Source organism: Vulpes vulpes, chromosome 9 (assembly GCF_048418805.1).
Source record: "Vulpes vulpes isolate BD-2025 chromosome 9, VulVul3, whole genome shotgun sequence".
NCBI classification, from domain to species: Eukaryota; Metazoa; Chordata; class Mammalia; order Carnivora; family Canidae; genus Vulpes; species Vulpes vulpes.
Window position 1 is genome coordinate 14,874,417 of NC_132788.1, and position 19,395 is coordinate 14,893,811.

Here is a 19,395-nt window from a genome sequence, read left to right on the forward strand (position 1 = left end):
GGGAGGAAAGCTTGGGCGGGGGGCCAGTTGACCAGAATAAAGCCAGCTGTTCCCCAAGGGGTGGGTTTTTCCTGAGGCTGCTGCGGTCTTGGGCCCCAGTGTAGTTTAGCACAGCTGGAAGCAGTGACATTATATTAACAAATAATAATGGTAGCAATAAATTATGATAGTAGTAATAAAAATAATAGCAATACGTTAGCTAACTTTCAGTGGGCAGTATAGGTCATTAAATGGTCAAAAAAATCCTCTGAAGCACAGGTTAAGTAACTCATCCACTGTCATGAGCTCAGCAGTGGTGGAGTCTGGACATGAACTCAGCTCTGATTCTGCAGATTGAGCACTTGACCCCTTGCCACACTGAATCCCACTGAGGTATCTCTAGCCAGGTCTCAGGGTTGAACAGAGGGCTGGGCAGCAGAACAGGTTTTTCTCACAAAGATCGTAACAGATGAGAGGAATGTTTTGACATTTATTGAACTTATATTGATGGTAGATGTGATGTTTCAGGAATGTGCTTTAGGTTTGCTGAGGTAGGTGCTGGAACCACGAAGTGGAGAGACTTGAAGCCAGCTAAGGGGATTTCACTTTATTTGGAGGTCAAGGGGGAGTCCCTAAAGGTTTTGAACAAAGGGGAGACATGGTGGGAGAAGCACTGGGTTTGGGGGGCGGGTAATGATGGTGATAAACCTGCACCTTGTATGTCAACAGATTTAATGGACCAGAATGGGGGCAAAGAACCCAGTAGGGTTTAGATTGTCAAGGCGACTACCTTATGATTCACTAACTGGGTGACATCGGAGAAGTCCTCTCTCCTCTTTGGGTCTCTCTTTTGTCATCTATAAAAGTGAGGTGGTTGGAATTCGATGTCTAAGATGTCTTGGGCACTCGGGGAGTCTTTTGGTGACCTTAGCTGGCCAGAAGATGAAGAAAAAAGGATGGAGGGGAGGGCTCTAAGGAGATCGACAGGATCTAGGATCTGATTGGATAGCGAGAATGATGCAAAGGCAATGATGGGTCAAGGATGGCTCCAAACTGCAAGGAGAGATTGGTAGAAGAAAGAGATCCTGGGAGAACAGTCTGGAACAGTCTGGATTATATAGTAGGTTGAATACATTCCTGTTTGGGGCCCCAGCAAAGCAGAGCTCTTCCATCAAAACAAACAGACATTAAGAAAATACATATATGGGTAAGTTAATTGAAACTGAACATTTAACAATCACGTCACGTGGAAAGACGCTATTTTAACTTTTAGCATCCATATAAGGATTGTGTCATTTCACAAAATTTTGTTTTTAATTTTCATGTTTGGAAGGACAATGTTTGGCGTTGAAATCAAGCTTTTAGTGTTCTTCAATGAAAGGGATGAGAGCAATTGTTTCCGAGGGAGAGGAAGGTGAGGTTATAGGCTGCTCAGGGCTGCTGTGGGGGAGGTTTGGGACAGCAAAAGAGAAACTGAGGATGGAGAGGCACTGCCAATTCTCTGTTAAGAAGGTGTCTGCTGAGGCCCCCAGAAAAGGTGAGATTTCCAAGAGAGGAAACTTGGGAGGTCCAAGTTAGGAAGGGATAATGACTGGCACAGTCTTCCAAAATGTTGAAATAAGAGGACATTTTGGTTCTCCAGTCTTCCTTTCCCTGTAACCAATCCCCCCCCACCCCCCCCCTCCGGCCACCCATCTACATGCACCACCTGGGCCAGTTGGCTTATATCGTCCTGCTTATTTCCTTCATGGCATCTATCTGACTGAATTAAAATCATCTGATTTACTTGTTTACTTCCAGAAGGTAAGCTCCATAAGGAAGGAGAAAGGCTCTTGACTATTTTTGTTCATCTCTGTATTCCTGGTATCTGGAACAGGGCTTGGCATAAAGTAGAGGCTCAATAAATATTTATTGAATGAACACACGAATGAACGAAACGGTGATATTTCAAGGCCTTGGGTTGGAGAGGAAGTTGGGGGCAGCATGACCTCCTTCATGTAACTCAGAAAGCACCTGCCACGGAGGCAGCTTGGGGACGGTGGCCACTCCGCCCCCTGCCTCAGGCACAAAGTGTGCACACTCTGTACGTGGCTTGATGAGAACCCCGGGGCCCTCCCGGTGCTGGCCAGGCTGAGGCTCAGCAGCTTGTTGTCAGGGGAGGAGGAGCCCTCTCTCTCCCTTTTTCTTTTTCTTTTTTTTCTTTTTCTTTTTCTTTTTCTTTCTCTCCCACCCTCATTTCTCTTTTGTTCTTTTCTTTCTTTCTTTTTTCTTCTAAAATAGTAAGTAGGTTTGGGGGCTTAAGGAAAGCTTATGTCCTCAACAGCACTCCTGGGGAAGATGGGCAGGGAGAAGGCTTCGCTCCCTACTTTGCTGCCCTTCCTGCCACTAAAGCAGTCTTTTCCATGGCCCTATCCCTTTCCAGAAGTCCTGCCTTTCCATTACTCCAACCCAATAGAGAGAGAGGCTTGTTGAAGTGGCAAGGAAGGGGGTTGCCAGGGAGTGGTTACCTATTCCTGTGCCATGTAAGAAAGCACCTTGAATTTGGTGGCTTAAAAACCCTGCCATCGAATGTGCTCGTGGTTCTGGGGTCAGGATTCTGGAAGGGCCCAGTGGGGGAAGCAAATCCCTACTCCATGGGTCTGCTGGATCAGCTGCACTTCGCGGGAGCCCGGCTGAGACAACAGGAGCCCCCCTACTCCATGGGGTCTCTCCAGCAGACTGGAGGGGCTTTCTACATGGCAGCTCAGGGCCCCCAGGGATATAAAATTGGAAGCTTCCAAGCTTAGGCTGGAGCTGGTAGAGGACCACTTCTGCTGGCTTTAACTGGTTAAAGTGGGTCCCAGGGCCTGCCAGAAGCACAGGGGCGTGATTAGTGGGAGGCGTACTCCAGTGGGTGCCACCGATGCAGCAGCCTATCCGCCACGAGCCAGGTCTAGGAAAAGAACAAGAAGGGGTATTCCAGGCCTGATAGGACTCATTTGAGTGCTGGACCCCGGAATTAGACAGATGCAGGCTCTTGTCCTGGCTTGGTCACTTCTCAGCTGCCTGATTTTCCTTGAGCTTTGGAGGTCCCCCTCACCCTGGCCTCTTGCCTCTCCGACCTCCAGTTCTGCTCTTGTCACCTGTATAGACAGGCAGGGAGCCCTAGGCTGGGGTGGATGCCTGCTCGGGAATGAGCTTCCTGTGTTTCTCTTCCTGCTCACTCTTCCTCTGTCCCAGGCTTGCCCCCCACCCCAGCCCTCCTGCCTGCCACCTTCCCCAGACACCCAGATCTGCTCCACCTCAGAGGCATTGCCGTTTACACCTCATGTGTTCCATTTCCTTTTTTACATGTCCCTTCTGTCTCCTGCCACCTGAGTAGAAGCCGTTTGAGTGTAGGATCTGAGCCCAGAGCAGTTGGGAATGCCTGTTGAGGTGAACGAGGCAGGTTGGCATGGACAAAACCGGACAGATGGCCACTGTGGAGACCGCACCTTCCCAGCTGGGAGGCCCTGAGGTAGTGGTAACAATAGCCACTTAGGTCTCCTGCCAAAGAGGCTTCAATAGGCCAAGGAGTTGTTTGGTGAGGCAAGAAGCTAGAGAGTGAGGGAGGGGCCGGGGGAGGGGTTCTCTTGGACCCTGTGCCTTGCAGACAACCATGTCCCTTGGTCTCCTTTTCTCCTTCCTCGAGGTCAGTTCAGGTCCCTTCACAGATAAAACCACAGGGTTGGAGAGTGGCACAGACCGGCTGGAAGTCCACCTGATGCCAAGGCCCATGCTTTCCCCCAGCCAGCACTGCCTTCATCAAGGCTGTCTGCACCTCCTTCACTGGCAGGAAGAGACATCACCTTTCCCGTTCCAGATGGAGGCGCCCCAAGGAACTGCCATGCCATAGCCTAGAGAAGCGGGGTAGCTTGAATAGACAAAGGTAGTTCTGGAGGGCATGAGAAATGGCATTCTTTATTCATAAATAGAAACATAAAATTATCAGAAATAGTTTACATGGCCAAAAAGGGGCATCAAAAATAAAATGAAGCTGTCAAAAGCAAATCAAACCAAACCAAACCAAACCAAACCAAGAAACAACCCAGAGAAAAATAACTATGTACATAGTCTTCCAAATGCCAGTCTATCCAAAGCCAGCCTTGGCTGGAGGTTCCAGCTTTGCCTGCACTCTCAGCACAAGAGCGACCCCATTAGAAGCATCCACTGTACGGGGTGCACAGCCTCCTGCCATGGCAGCTCTGGCTCAGGAGAACTCAGGACCCACAGGGAAAGCCCTCTCCCAAAGCTGCTGCTCCATCAGCAAGAGGTGGCCCAGGCTTGGCTGGGACAAGAGCAGGGCAAGGAACAGAGGGTCAGCTAGTGTTTCTCAGGGGGCAGCTAACCCTCCCCAGGCCCTATAGAGCTCAGTGCCTATGGAGGCCAGAGTGCACCCAGCAGGAGTTAACCTGAATGACACAGCAGCCAGCAGACATATCCCCAGGGGGAGCCCTGAGAGTCTGGTCCTTGCAAGGCCAGGAGGCAGAGTCCCCTTCTCGGTGAGGTGGTCCTGGATGCTGCTCTGTCTTCGTAGGCAGCCCAAGCATTTTCAGGCCAGGCAGCCTTTGGAAGAGCAGAGCAGGTTCATCTGAGTGAGTGAGCAAGCATGCCAGCAGGAGCATTCAGAGCGAGGGGCAGCAGGCTCATGCTGGCTGGCCCTGGGCCAGGCCATATGCTCTGAAGCCCCTGACATCTGACTTCCCAGTCCCCGCTCAGCCTCTGTTGTTCAGAGCCTCCTTCCGGAAAGGCTGAGTTTGGCATGGTCCAGGAATAGTGAGGATGTTTTTCCATAGGGAAGGGAACAAAAGTCACATGGCGGTAAGATCACTAGGTTACAGGATCCTGTTGCACTCTGGTGCCACCGTGGGTCACCGTGGGGCCTTCAGTTGCCCCCTCCCGGGGTGGGGGGCATCCATGGGTTGGCCTTAGGCAAGGAGTCAGAGTCCTTGGTATGGTCACACCATGGTGGAGCACAGACCTTGCCCCTGAGTGTCTTCCCTTGGGCTTAGCACCCCAAGGTCTTAAGGGCAGGGCACTGGGCTTTTGGCTGCTCTTCAGGGGTGGGAGTAGTGGGGCATCTCCAGCCTGCGGAGGGAACAGCAACCCCTTTATCTCATGGCAGTCTCACTGGGAGAAAGGACTCCAACAAGGCACAGGCTGGTGGAAATAGAGGGAGTGAGGGCTGTGTGTAGGAGTGCTGACAATGCGGACTCTATCTTTGGCTCTCCATCTTGCTCGTGTTCACTCGATGACCTCCCCTGGCGCTATGTGTTCTGGGTCCCTTGGAGGTTAACGTGCATACCTCAGAAAGGCCTTCGCAGGCTGGGATTAAGGGAGGCTTGTTTTGGCCCCTCATGAATCTGTTAGAACATAGTCTTTCCTTTCCTGACACACAGGTGGTGCCACGGATCTAATTAAAGGTTAGCTGTCAATTAGGTGCAAGCAAGCCCTTTGAGGTGCACGCAAATCCTCTGATCTCACTATAATGCCCGTCTGTGTGTCCCCTAGCCTTATAGAATCTGTAGACTAAGGGCCTAGATTTTGTGGAGCATGTAGCATCTGGATCACCCTCCACCTGATTCTCCCTGTCAGTAAGTTATCCGGAATAAAACTCTGTGTAAGCTGTATGGAGTCACCTGCTTTGTTCTGGTCTCAAAGTGCCTTCCCAGTGGAAGGCTCATTTACCATCCCCTCTGCCGCCTTCTAACAGCGTGGCACAGGGAATGGGACGTCTTTGACTTGAGGGTCTGCACTGTGCCCAGTGGAGGGTGCTGCCCTCCAAGCAGGAAGGGGGCTTTAGCCTATCCATTTCAGGTCTAAATCTAGCCTATGTCTAAGACCAATGGCTTGAAATTCCAGAAAAACTCCTCTGTCATGGACACAGCTTGACCCCAGGGAGCAGAAGGCAGAGCCAACTGCAGGGAAGATGGCCCTGCCCTTAGCCCCGACTCAGGGAGAGAGACTGTGGTGGCCCTCGAGGAATACGGGGGTGGGAGCAGGGCAGTGGCAGGGGGTGGAGGGTGACAAGCAGCAGCTCCCACTCCAGCTCTGGGTCCTGTAAGGACTGTGGTCAGGGAGGCAGAACCAGGGGGTTTGGCCTCAGACTGCTCAACACCCAGACTCTCTCATCCCTCCTACCTCAGTGAACCCCTCTCAGCAAGCAGGCATGAAGCTCAGGAATCCAGCAAGGCTTGGCTGTCCTAAGAAAGAACAACAGCTGTAGCTTGAGTCAAAAATAGAACATGGAACAGTTCTGGCTGCCTGCTAGATCTGGCTTGCTTCTGAAAAGACAAGAAAGAAAAAAAGAAAGAAGACCAAAAAAAAAAAAAAAAATTTTTTTTTTTTTTTCCCTCTGAACCAAGCAACTAAGAAACTCCACCATTCTCTCTTCCTCCAGCTCGCACATCTTCAGAAGAGAAACCCCAGCCTCTCCCAAGCACTGGCCCAGCCCCCTGCAAACTGAAGCTCTCTGGATTCTTTACAGCTGGGGACTCCTGTGGGGCCCAGGCAGAGGGAGGCTAGCCAGGGGCCATGGGATGGTTCCTAAGGCTGCTCTGTGTCTCTTGTCCTTGCCTGGGGCTCTGGCCCACCACACTCCTGACCCGTAAGGAGTCTTGTGTGAGCTCAGTACTGGCAACCCCAAGGGGAAAGGGTGTGCCACGAAACTGAGCCACGGGCAAAGGAGGGAAATGTCAGATCATCCCTGAACATTTTAGTTGTATATAAATTATTCTGGATCCAGAAAAGGCTGGATTCTTGAGAAGAAAGAGAGTTCAGGGTAGCCACTGGCCAATTTAAACCAGGTGGAGAAACCCCTATCTCTAGCCCTAGGCGGAAAGATCCGGAGGCTCCCCTAGGGACATTTGTAAAGCCCCTCCCTGTGTCACAGCACCTTCAATCTTCCCCTCCCCGGGGCCTCAGTGTCTATGGCTTTAAGAAGAGTGGTCACTGAGGTCAAGGGCTACCAGCTGTCCAAGGGGTGGCCTGCCTCCAGTTAGCAGGGCCCCGCAGGGTCTGGCCATTACCACCTGACTCTGACTCCCTCTGGGCTTTGCTGAACCCAGACATGCCTGGGCTGCCCCAGATTTCTCCACACCAGAACCGAACCCCTACAGCTCTGAGGCCAGAGAAAAATAGCTCAGGTTATGACCCCGTCAGGTTCCAAGGTTTTTGATCATAGATGGCTTCTTTCGACTCTCAAGGCATCCCAGTGTGTCCAGGGGCAAAAAAATAAAAAAGCGGTTGTGGGAAGAAGCAGAAGGGAAGCTTCTGTCCTGGGGTGGCCATCGGCCAATACAGCAGTTACCACCATTCCTGGGAGAGGGTCTAGGGATTTTTTTTTTTTTTTTTAAACAAAGGGCAGGGTGTAGAGATCTCTTCACCAAATGACGGAGATCCCTGGACCCATCTCTTAGGACAGCTAGAGGCCTGGCGGGCTGCAGGGATGGTAAGTGCTGGAATGTGGGCAAGGGCTGGCAAGATCCTGTAGCAGTCTTTCTTCTCCTCTCCCCTCCCCTGGAGAGTCTCAGGCCTGTGCCTCGGAGAAGGCCTCTCAGAGGCCTGAGTTACTGAGCAGGGGAGTGGGGAGAGGAGCCCTCCTTGACAGGCTCGGTACCTCTGCCTCCCAACGCCAGATCCCTCACCCCCCCCCCCCCAGGGAGCCCCTCAGATCTCCGTGGCTATGATGTCCTCATAGGGGATGTCGGCCCCTTCAAGGTCAATTTCAAAGGCCTCCCCTGCACCGTCCTCGCGGGCCAGGTGCTGCAGAGCCTTCTCCAGGCGCTGGTTCCGCTGGTACATGGCCAGGTAGCTCTGCTGTAACTGCTTCTGGTACTGGATCACCTTCTCCTTCTCCTCCTTCCACACCAGCCGCTCGTGCTGGAAGCCCGAAGACATCTGGTCATGGCCTTGCCGCTCCTCCTTCAGCTCTGCACGCAGCCGCTCCAGCTCCCGCTGCAGGGCGGGGATGTCCTCAGAGAAGGCAGGCCCAGGCCCAGGCCCCAGCCCCGGCCCCAGAGACACGGCCTCTCGCTGTAGGGCCGCCTGGGCCCGCAGCTCCAGCAGCTCCTGCTCCAGCAGGTTCACCTTCTCTCGGAGAAGCTCAGACTCGTTTTTCTTGCGCTGTAGCTCGTTCTCGCAGACTTCCAGCTCTAGGCCCTTGGTGCGCAGAGCACTCTCCAAATCCTGCGTCTTCAGCTCCATGCCCTCCAGTTTGCCCCGGGTGTCCTTCAGCTGCGCCTTCAGACTGAGGATCTCACTAGCCTTGGTATTGATCTCTGTCTGGGACTCCTTCAACTGCTGCTTCAGGAGAGAGATTTCACCTGACTTCTGGCACACCTGCCAAGGGTTGGGGAGGGGAGAAGACAGAGTGCTAAGAGGTAAGAAGAGGTCCTTACCTGGGCCAAGTCCCATCTTAACCGCCCAAAGAACTAGGCTGGTCTTGACCCAGTATCTCAAGAGCATGATGGTCTGGGTCTGACCCATGAAGGCACAGCCCCTCTCCGGGGTTCCTTTCATTCTGCAGCCTGACTCGGTCCATCCATAGGCCTGCCTCAGTCTCAAATCAGAGTCTAAATCTCAGTCTGGACCCAAACCCACGGTTATATGTCAATCAGTGATCATTACTGGTAGATCCATCGTCCATACTTAACGTAAATGATACTATTTCCATGTCTGCCAGACTTCCACCATTCATGTTTGTGCCCACATCCTCTGACCTCATCCCTGCACACACCCAGCTCCTCTCCCTCCCTACCGGGATAAAGACTATTTTCGGTCATTAACTGCCGCACTCCGATGACTAGTAACACATTCAGAGTGTCCAATTCAGATCTGCCAAATGGAGAGCTATGTTCTCCCCCTGCCTCACCCCTCCACCCTCTCTATCCTCATTTCTCTTCAAAAGTTGGCCAGACAAAACCAAAGGCACTGATTCAGATCCATGTGATTCAGATCCCGTGTCTTCAGGGTCTTGACCATTTGGGGTCATGGGTGGCTCAAAAGAAGATCAAGACTAGTCTGGCCGACTGTGTCACAAGGGTGTTTCCTGCCAGCCTGTGGGAAAGCTGGACAGAATGAAGGTCAGGGCCTGGGCCTCTATAGAATGGATTCTTGGATCAAGACCAGAAGCCACCTAATTTCTCCTCACTTCTCCACTCACAGTACTAATCCGAACCCCTTGTTCTCATGAACCACTTATGAAGCAATGTAGAGCCCCACTTAAATGCTTGAGTGGGACCAAGAAATGCCTTCCTAAGACCAAGCCTATATTTGTTTCATGGAGGGAGCAACATAGACTTCTGGTTACGCATGGGCCTGCCTTTGAATCCTAGCTGGACAATGTATGATACGATCGGCTGGGCTGAATCCTGGTGATACACTACATTAGTCTTGTGGCAATAGGGAGTAGTAATTAAACACGTGAACTCTGGAGCCAAACTGTTAGGATCAAATCCTGGCTCTGATGCCTATTATGTGGTGACTTCATTTAAGTAGCTACTTGCTACTATAACCTTTCTATGCCTCAGTTTCCTTTACTAAATTAAAGATTAGTAATAGCACCTACTTCATAGGGTTATTATAAGGATTAAATGGGAGAACTTAGGGCTTGAAAAATAAATTTATTATTAAAAAGATAAATAAATAAACACTCGATAAATTATTATTCTAGGGGATCCCTGGGTGGCGCAGCAGTTTGGCGCCTGCCTTTGGCCCAGGGCGCGATCCTGGAGACCCGGGATCGAATCCCACATCGGGCTCCCAGTGCATGGAGCCTGCTTCTCCCTCTGCCTGTGTCTCTGCCTCTTTCTCTCTCTGTGGCTATCATAAATTAAAAAAAAAAAAATTTTTTTAAAGTTATTATTCTAAATGTTTATAATGCATTTACGTGCTACTATAAATATTTATTTTTATTTATTGTTTTGCTATATAGCCTGACTGGACAATCCGGGATGAGGTCACAGCAATGCCCGGCTTAGTTGGGGATTAGGCAGTAAGGATGGATGCTTAGTGCTGGGACTAGCCTGTGTCTCTGAGCCCTGGCTGAGAAACTATGGCTGGGGTGGGGTCTGCTGTGCCAACATCAGTGGGAAAGAAGAAAGGCACTGCTCCATGGCCAGCATCCCCTCCTCTTTGGGAGACTTGACATACACAAGGGACTCTCTCCTCTCACGTGTGCAGTCCCCCCATTCATCCCTGTCATAGAGAGGATCCTTTCCCTCTACTCCTGATAACGCTTGTCACTCTAATTTCTAGAGTAAATACAGAACACTCCAGTGCAAATAGGCAGCGGTGCTACTGAGGATGGGTCACTCGGACCTGGGGCTGGCGAGGGTCTAACCAGATACAATGCCTCCTCAGTTCCTTTCCAGGGTGGGAGTCTTCTTTTGAGCCTCCTGCAAACAGATGAAGTGGGTTGGCACTCGGATTGCCCAGTGAGGCCTCTGTTTTCCTGGTACCAGCTTCTCAGTCAATGACTTAGTCAGTAAATTCAATTCTGGAAGCCAAGAGGCCCAGAGGTAGGAGAGAGTAGGAAACTCACACTAATTGTATCCCCAACATGGTTTACCATGGAGCTCCTTCTTTGGGTTTCAAGGCTGGTGCTTTGGCTCACTTTGCTTGGGCAATTTGTGTTCGCACACCATGGGCTAGGACCTAGAGAACCAGGGACTGGCATCAGATGCCTGATCACCCCAAGCCCACCCTGTAAAGCCTCACCTCCCACTGCGTCTCTTCCAGCGCGGGGGCGAAGCTAGTCTTCTCCTTCTCATAGGACCTGAGCTTGGTCTCCAGCAGGTCCTGCTCCTTCATGAGGCTCTCAAGTTCCTGCCGGAGCTGCCGCTTTTCCTGCTGGAGCTGGAGCACCTGGAGGTGCAGCACCTGCTGTGTGCGCTGGCTCTTCTGTGAGGTTTGCTTCAACTTGCTGCACTTCTGCTCCAGGCCCTCCAGCTCCTCCTTGCAGCGCCACGGCCGCTCTTCATAGGCCTGGCTGGACGCCAGCTCCTTCTCCTCAAGGCTGCGCTGCAGCTTCTGGAGCTCACCTTCTCTCTCCAGCAGCTTCTGCTCAAGCTCCTGGATGGTGCACTCGTCTGTGGAGATGGGGGAACGGACACATGAGGAACCCTTGTCTGCCTTGCTTGGGTGGGCCAGCTTGCTACCCCCATCAGAGAAAGACAGAGCCTTCAGGCTCATCATGTTGCTGTCCTGGAGGATGATGCCCTGGGTGATGTTGTGGGCTGAGCCCCCAAAACGGCTGGTGGGCCCCACCGGTGTAACCAGTGGGTCCAGCTGGTAGCTGCTGCTGGTGCTGTGTGTGGGCAGGCTGGACATGGAGTTCCGGCCAGAGTCAGACAGTGCTCCAGAGCACAGGCTGGGCTTTGGCTCCTGTTCCTTGGACTTGTCTGGAGGGGCAGGGTGCAGCTGGTGGCTGGCGCTCTCAGGGGATGAGTGGAGGATGGCTCCTGACCGTGGCAGCACAGGCTTGAATGCCGTGGGCCTCACTGCACCCTTCTCTGAGCCCTGGTGAAGAAAACAGCCATATTGATCCCATATCTCCCTTCAACTCCCCTTTCACCTTCCCTTCCCTTGTCTGGGTATTTGTGCCTGCCAAGGGGCATCGTTCCTGGCCATAGTGATAAGCAGCCTCACCTGAAGCAGCCAAATATTAGGAGTCCCTCTTAAGAAGGAAACATTCCTTTGTGGCTAGGGCATATCCTAAAGGATCTCTGAGGCACTTTGTTTTATAAACTACCAACCAGTCATGAGCTTGTCCTGGCCCTCCTGAGATGATGAACAGCATTTTTAGGTTCAGTGGCTGAGATGAACCATGGCTGGGCCAGGGCTCTGACTCTGGGTCTCTGTGTGCTGTAGGGTAAGGACATTAGACTGGAAGAGCATGATGTCCTCAGAGAGGTCAATCCCTTCTTCACTTTCACTGTCCCTTCTGGTAGGCCACGAGCAAGAAAACTGGCTGTGACTAGTATCGAAGGGTTGTAAGGATCCCTTGAAATAACAATCCTTTTCTGAAAACTGTCATTTCACAGGGAGAGTACACTACAGTCTACAAGCCCTTTAATTTGAAAAACTTAAAGTTCTATGCAAACTAAGGGAGTCAGTTCCTAGTATCAAAAGCCATGGATTCATCCCCCCATCTGGGGGGAGAGGATTAACTAGGAAAATTGTTTTCAGGTCCACTCGTGGGACCCCTGAGAGCCTGAGGTGGCACAAGGGCTGGATTTCTGAGTCTGTCGGGCTCTTTTAACCTCATCCCTGCTAAATTGATTACAACAAACTCAGTTCTTATCCAGCCAAAGACATTTCCAAGGCCTGGCTTGTGAGTGAGGGAAAAGCCCACCTCTAGGAGACGGCTAGCAGAGAAGCTGCTCGCTCTCTCCAAGTGGACCCTCCATCTCTGGCTTATCCAGAGATAACAGAGCTCCTTCCCCTTGCCATGCACGTGAAAATGCTGCTCTTGGTCCCGTTTTGACAATTCAGAGTTACATTCCAGTAGAGCTCAGAAAGGCTTTCATTGCCCCTTTGCTCTTTGCTTGGGGCTCACCCAAGGCTTCCAGATTAGGGGACTGACCAACACTTCAATTTCCTCATCCAGCCTTAGATCTCTGTAGTGTAACTACAGTAGTGTAGGGTAGTGCCCTCACCACCACTGCTCTGGCTTCTTGAAGGTTTGCATTTTAATATCATTGCCTCTATTCCCCTCCCTCCCTCCATTCTCTTCACCCCCATTTTGCTCTTCCTTGATTTTCCAACCCACCCACCCCTACCAGAGACCCTTTGCTTACCATTTCTAGCTGATTGGAGAAGGGCATAAGCGTGGGCGGGGTGGACGGGCCAAAGTCCACCCCAGCCTGGCCGCCTATGTCCCCACTAGACAGTGCAGTATAATCTGGGTGGTGGGAGCCCCGGGCTTTCTGGCTGACCTTGATGTAGAAGAAGTCTTCACTCTTTCCCATTTTGGAGCTGGACTTGCCATGGCCCGAGTCCTGGGAGAAGCCAAATCTCAGCAGCCCATCTGAATACCGATTGAGTTTCTTGAGATGGGAGGACTTGCCCAACTTGTACCGCGAAGCCCGGCAGTGCTTGCCGTGGAAGCTGTGGCCAGAGATGAGGCTACTGACGCTACCCATGCTGACTTGGGGCCAAGGACAGACAGGGCAGAGGAAGGACCTGATGTGGCTGTGGCAGCAAGGGGCAGTCCTGGTACCACGAGGAAACTGCTGTCATAGCAGAAGCCTCACAGAGCCTGGGAGAGCTGTACACCTGGAAGGGGACAGAAGGAAGAAGTCAGCCTGAGATGGGCCAATCACTGCATAGTCCTCGATGGTGACTTGGAGACGAGTTGGTTCTGACTGCTAGATCTGAGCAGTAGAGAAATATATGCTTCTCCTCACGAAAGCTTTGCCCTGTTACTGGACTCTTTGTTCATTCTTCCTTTGTCTGTGAATTCAACAAACATTCACTGAGACTCTCCTTTAGAAGGGCCCTCTTCTGAGTCTTGGGTTACAGTAGTACTAATAATGCCAGTCCCTGCCCTTGTGGGGTTTGTGTTCAGTGTAGTGTGGACAGGCCATCAACAAATCAATGTCTACTATCCTTAGTGATAGATGTGCTATGGAGGAAAATAAAGCAGAGTGAGTAGCATAGAATTCTGGGAGGTGGCTATTTTATACACGCAGCACAAGAGAGGCCTCTCTGTTGTGGTATCATTTGAAGAAGCCTCAAGAAAATGAGCGAGCAAGCCATGAGGAGATCTCGGGGGGAGAGAGAAGAAGCTCAGAAGCCCCTGAGCAAAAACCCTAAGTCCCAAGAGCAAAAGCCCTAAGTCTCTGTGGTGGAGTGTGCCTGGCATATGTAAGACCAGCCAAGAGACCAGCCTGGCTGGAGAATAGTTAGCAATGGGGATTGGCGGGGGGCGGGGGGGGGGGGGGGCAGAAATCAGGATAGGCAGAAATCAATCTAACAGGTACCAGGAAACATAGAGCCTGATTGGCCATAGGGCTGGAATTTAACTCTGATTGAGATGAGGAGCCCCTACATGGCTTTACCCAGCTGATTACTTGATCTGACTTAGGCTGCAGAGAGTCACTCTGGCTGCAGGGTGGAAAAGTGGCGCTGATGGGCCTGGAAACGGTGGGCCAATTGCATTAGGTGAATGACTAACATGACTGGGCCAGGGTGGTAGCAGTAAATTATATTTTAGATGTAATTTTAAAGTCAAGCTCATAGAATTTGCTATAGGACTGGATGCAGGGAATGAGAGGAAGAGAGGAGTCAAGGATGACTCCAATATTTTTATCCAAGCAAGCAGAGGACATAAGTTGCCATTTATTGAGATATAAAGAAAGATATAAAGAAACCACAGAAAGAACCAGTTTAGGATGAGGTAGGGGTAGAAAATAGGAGTTTGGTTTAAGACATTGTTTGCAGAGCTTATTAGACATCCAAGGAGTGCTGTAAGGTAGGCAGCAGGATGGGTGGGGAGCTGCATGTAAAAGCTGTTTATTATAGAAGCCAGCTATTCGACTAGGTGACGTAACTACAGAAGTGAAGGCAAGAAGATAAGAAAAGTTCGAGGACTGGTTCGTGGAGGTCAGAAGGTGAGGAGGAACGAGGAAGAGAAACTGAGAAGGCTCTGACAGAGAAGACCTAAGAAAGAAAATGCTTCATAAGGATGGTGTCAAGTGCTGCTGCTGCTGCTGCTGAGAGGTGATCAATGGATCTGGTTGTGTGGAGGTGGATTGTCACTGACCTTGAGGAGAGCAGTTTGGATAGAGGGATGGAAACAAAGGCCTGGCTGGAGAGGGTTCAGGAGAGTAAGAAGAGGCAAATAATTGTATCCTCGAATGTTGAGAAGTACCTTCAGTTTCACAAAGTAATTCTAAAATACACTTAAATTGTGTTTAAAAGTAATAGGAATGCACAATCCAAGAATTGCACGACTGGGTATTTACACTAAAAATACAACAATAGGGATTCCTGGGTGGCTCAGGAGTTTAGCACCTGCCTTTGGCCCAGGATGTGATCCTGGAGTCTCAGGATCGAGTCCCACATCAGGCTCCCTGCAGGGAGCCTGCTTCTCCCTCTGTCTGTGTCTCTGCTTCTCTCTCTCTCTCTTTCTCTCTCTGTGTCTCTCATGAATAAATAAATAAAATCTCTAAAAAAAATTTAAAAATTAAAAAGTAAAAATACAAAATACAACAATACTAGTTTAAAGGGATACATGCACCCAAAGTTTAATGCAGCATTATCTACAATAGCCAAACTATGGAAGCAGCCCAAGTGGGATGGATGGATCCATCTTTATGGATGGATAAAGAAGATGTGATACACACACACACACACACACACACACACACATATATATGAGAGAAAAAGGCAAAACAAAAACCAGACTCTTAACTATAGATAACAAAATGATGGTCACCAGAGGGAGGTGGGTACAGGGATGGGTAAAATAGGTGATGGGATTAAGGAGGGAACTTCTCAGTGATGAGCACCGGGTGATGTATGGAAGTGTTGAATCACTACTGTATGTTAACTATACTGGAATTAAAATACAAAACTTAAAAAAAAAAAAACAGTAATAGGAATGCATTTTGTAACCCATGCTGAAAATAACAACAACCTTGCCAGTCACCACACAGAGGAATACATTGGGATGTCAACACTGGCACATTTGCAAATTCGGATAAATCTCTAAGCGTAGGTCACATGACTTTCAAAGCTGGAAAAAACTACGTGGTTGTCATGCACTGTGAAGGAGTATTGCTTAGTCAAAAGATAGATGATAGAAAACTCTGAGTTTAATAAAATAGGAAATGCAGAAGAAATCCTGTATTCTTTATTCTGCTCTAAATTACACTGTCAATCCTACAGGTGTGAAAGAAGTCCCAGGTGGGTTATAGAGCATGTACATGCATAGTGGCAGAGAAGACTCTTCAGACTCTGAATATGAAGGCTGGAGTTCAAACTTGCATTGCTGGCCTGAACTATGAAGTAGTTATGTTACGAATAAACACATTCTATATTCCACTCATAGAGACGCAACACAACAAAACATCAGGGTGTAAGTGTAATGTATGGTTTCTTTGAAAAGCTATTATTATATTGGTGGCCTCTTAGACTCAAGAAAACACAGTTATGTCTACCTCATAAGATTGTTAAGAGAACTTTGTGAGACACCAAAATAAGCTAACAGTTCTGGTACGTTTACTGAAGGCCAAGTACCTAGTTGACACCCCAAAATTGCCAAGTATTTTCTTGGGTATCCATCATTGTTCTTCTGTAGCATTCATCATCCCTATGCTATCTTCAATGCCTTGCCTCATTTTCCAGAACTACTGCTCTCCATTCCATTGGCATGCAACTTTCCTGCATCCCGATCCCCAACGAAGTTACTTAGAAGTACAGAGTTCTTCTGTTAATTTACCAGTTGATGATGACAAAAGATGTGTTTTTCACTCCCTCCCCACATTATCCATTTCTTGCTTAGCTGGGCCTTCAGATCCTAAGAAGCAAAAATCCTACTGTTCTCCATATGCAGGGAAGTTATTTTTGGCCAGAAGCCTCTTCCTGCACTCTGCACATTGCACCACTTGGGCAACGGGTGACTTACTTTTTGCCTATCCGCTACACATTTATGAACATTTATATATACAATGATGTAGAGGTAAGACAGTTGGCTCTGGCATCAGACAGATATTTCAGAATTAACCTGACTGATGTTCCTTTGCTTATGAAATGGAAATAATAGCTATTTCACAGGACCAATATGAGTATGAAGCAAACTAACAAGTCAAGGGCTGTGCTGGGCACATGGTTAAGTGTTCTACAGATGTGTGTGTGTGTGTGTGTGTGTGTGTGTGTGTGTGTGATCAACAGAAGGCCAATATGGGGGTATTGCCCTCAAGAAGCACAGCATATAATTGGAGTATAACTGTAGTATCTGGCAGACAGGCTACATGAATCCGTTCATGGCTCTCCAGTTCCAGTACCATCTCTCCTCACGTGGTCCCTGAGACCACCTCCAGATATGTCTTTCCCCAGTCTGTTCTTCCTAAGCACCTAAAGTGTCAGTGTCATTTCAGGCACTCCTTCAAAGCTTCTGTTCTAGAATAAGACCCTGGACAGGCCTTGGTTTCTGCCTACCGCTCCAATCTTTCTCACCCCATTCTTTCCTTGCTCACATCCACAAGTAGAGCCAGACTCCTCTCTCCTTTGTTGGTGAATACACCAAGGTTTTACCCACTGAGGAGCTTTCATACCTGCTGCTGCCTCTGCTGACAATGGTCTTTCCTCAGTTCTTCACCTATCTTTCTTATCCTTTAGTTCTCGACTCAAATATTACCTCTGCAAAATGACTTTCTAGGGTTACTCTTGAAAAAAAAATCCATGTCTCCCATTACCCTCTATTATACCGACCTATTTATTTCCTTTATAACAATTTCTTAACCTGAAACAATCTTATTTTTTAATTTGTTTATTGTGTGCATCTCTACCAGAATATAAGTTCTATGGAAGCAAAGGCTTCGAATCTATAGCTCCTAGAACAAAAATGAAGAAGTAAGGCATGAGGTTACATGACGTGGTCTCTGTCATTTAACTGGCCAGTGGCTAAGCTGGGACTTGAACTTAGAACCATATTCTAGGGCCTCCATGCTATAGCACAAGGCTGGGGACTATAGGTAAGGCTCAGAGCCTTAACGAGGCTCATGTCCTGAATAGCCAAGTTATGTTTCCAGGGATGGGGAAGAGAAACCCTGGAGGAAAAGTAGGGTCCATGGCTTCAAGCCATAGCTTCATTTCCCTTTTGGGCAGATGACAGGGTTTTAGGGACAGGTAAGCTTCTTGGTTCACCTGAGCAGCAGCCTGGATGACCTGTGACACATGAACACTGTGTTAGGCTCTAGAGGATTGAGAGGAGGAAGACAAATGATGCCAGGGAGCACAGGAGAGGAGTGGGTGCAGGATAGGGCCTCTGAGCCTCTGAGTGCATTCCTGTCCTATAGCCCCAGATCCTCTGTTCTCTGCTTCCTAGATCCTGACACACAGAGGAGCTTTGAAGTTTGAGATTATCCCCAGATCCACTTAAAGCTGAATTAATTACCTTTAAGTGTCTAGACTTGTTCTGCTTTCAACTTGGAGAGAGCATCACAGAAAATGTGGCTATGATCCCACTGAGTTCCCAAACCCTAGGTCTTCCCATCCACCCACCCCTGCCAGGCTTGCTATCTACACACTCAGGAAGGACAAAGTAAAGGGGCACATTTATATTCCTGGGAACAAATCCCTACTGGCCCAGACTATTATACATACTTGGGGTGAAAATAAGTAATCACGCAGATCCTGGAGATTCAAGAAGGGAAAAAAAAAGAGAGAAGAGGACAAGAGAGGAAAAATGAAAGAGCCACAGAATCTCTCACTGTGTCATAATGACCTTCTCCTGCATGTTCTCCTACTGACTTTCCAGAAAGAGTCAAGCGAGAATTAGACTCCAGGCTTAAGAGAAGGAAAGAAAAGAAAAGAATAACTAAAAACATCTGGTAGAAAAGGACACCCTAGCCTATATGTCTCAAAATGTGGCCCTAGAGAATTCAGGAGACTCCCCGCCAGTACCAGACCAGATCTCTCCATCCTCTACTTGGCCCCACCCCCTGCCTGCCCTCAATCTAGCTGCTATGTACAACAGGACCAGAAAGACCTTAGAAGCTCTTAGATCTTAGAAATCTTAGATCTTAGAAAGACCTTAGAATCCTGGGAAGCTCTCCCTTTTGAACTACTTCTACTCCCCAAACAGTTGCCCCTCCCTCACTCCATTTTGCACTCTCCTTCCCAAAGGAAACCAGGGCTCATGCCAGAGTGACAAATCTCTCCGATCCCCTTTATGGAATATGGAGGTTGAGACATGGAGTTGTAAAGCGGTCTCTCTGGTGACAAGGAACACTACTCACCCTCCTATCCCAAACCCCGAGGAAAAACATCTCTGGCGTTGCCTACACAAATCCAGACTTCTGGCCTGGGAAGAAAGAGGATCTACACCCTCCTATCCCTCTCCCCTCACCCTGTCTGGAGAAGTCACTCACAAGATCAGTGTGCTCAGCCTCCAGAAGGGTTATTTTCCCTCCTTCTCCCACCTTCTCTCCCTCCTTCACCCCTGCCTGTCTCTCCTCCCCTCCCAGTCACTGTCCAGGGAGTGGTCCTGCAGGAAGGCCCAGCAGGAACCCACTGCCCGGCTCTGGGGCATCTCCGCATGCTGCCTGGCACCCCCTGCTGAGATGCCAAAGCCCAGAGCTCACTGAAGACTGGGAAGGAACAAATAGTTTGGTCTTAAATTCCTGACTTAACTAATGACTCCTTGCTTCCCTTTAGGGTCTGGGGAGA

At 49.5% G+C, this 19,395-nt stretch overlaps 1 protein-coding gene across 1 annotated transcript in view; it reads right to left on the bottom strand.

Moving 5' to 3' along the window:
- Positions 1–3,893: 3,893 nt before the first annotated feature.
- Positions 3,894–19,395, bottom strand: part of LZTS1 (leucine zipper tumor suppressor 1) — a 51,883-nt gene continuing 36,381 nt past the window's right edge. The window contains exons 2-4 of the mRNA XM_026006366.2: positions 12,798–13,275; positions 10,717–11,517; positions 3,894–8,337 (exon numbers count right to left, since the gene is read on the bottom strand). Coding sequence (XP_025862151.1) covers positions 7,666–8,337; positions 10,717–11,517; positions 12,798–13,142 — 1,818 coding nt within the window. The 5' untranslated portion in view covers positions 13,143–13,275 and the 3' untranslated portion in view covers positions 3,894–7,665. The remainder of the gene's footprint in view (positions 8,338–10,716; positions 11,518–12,797; positions 13,276–19,395) is intronic.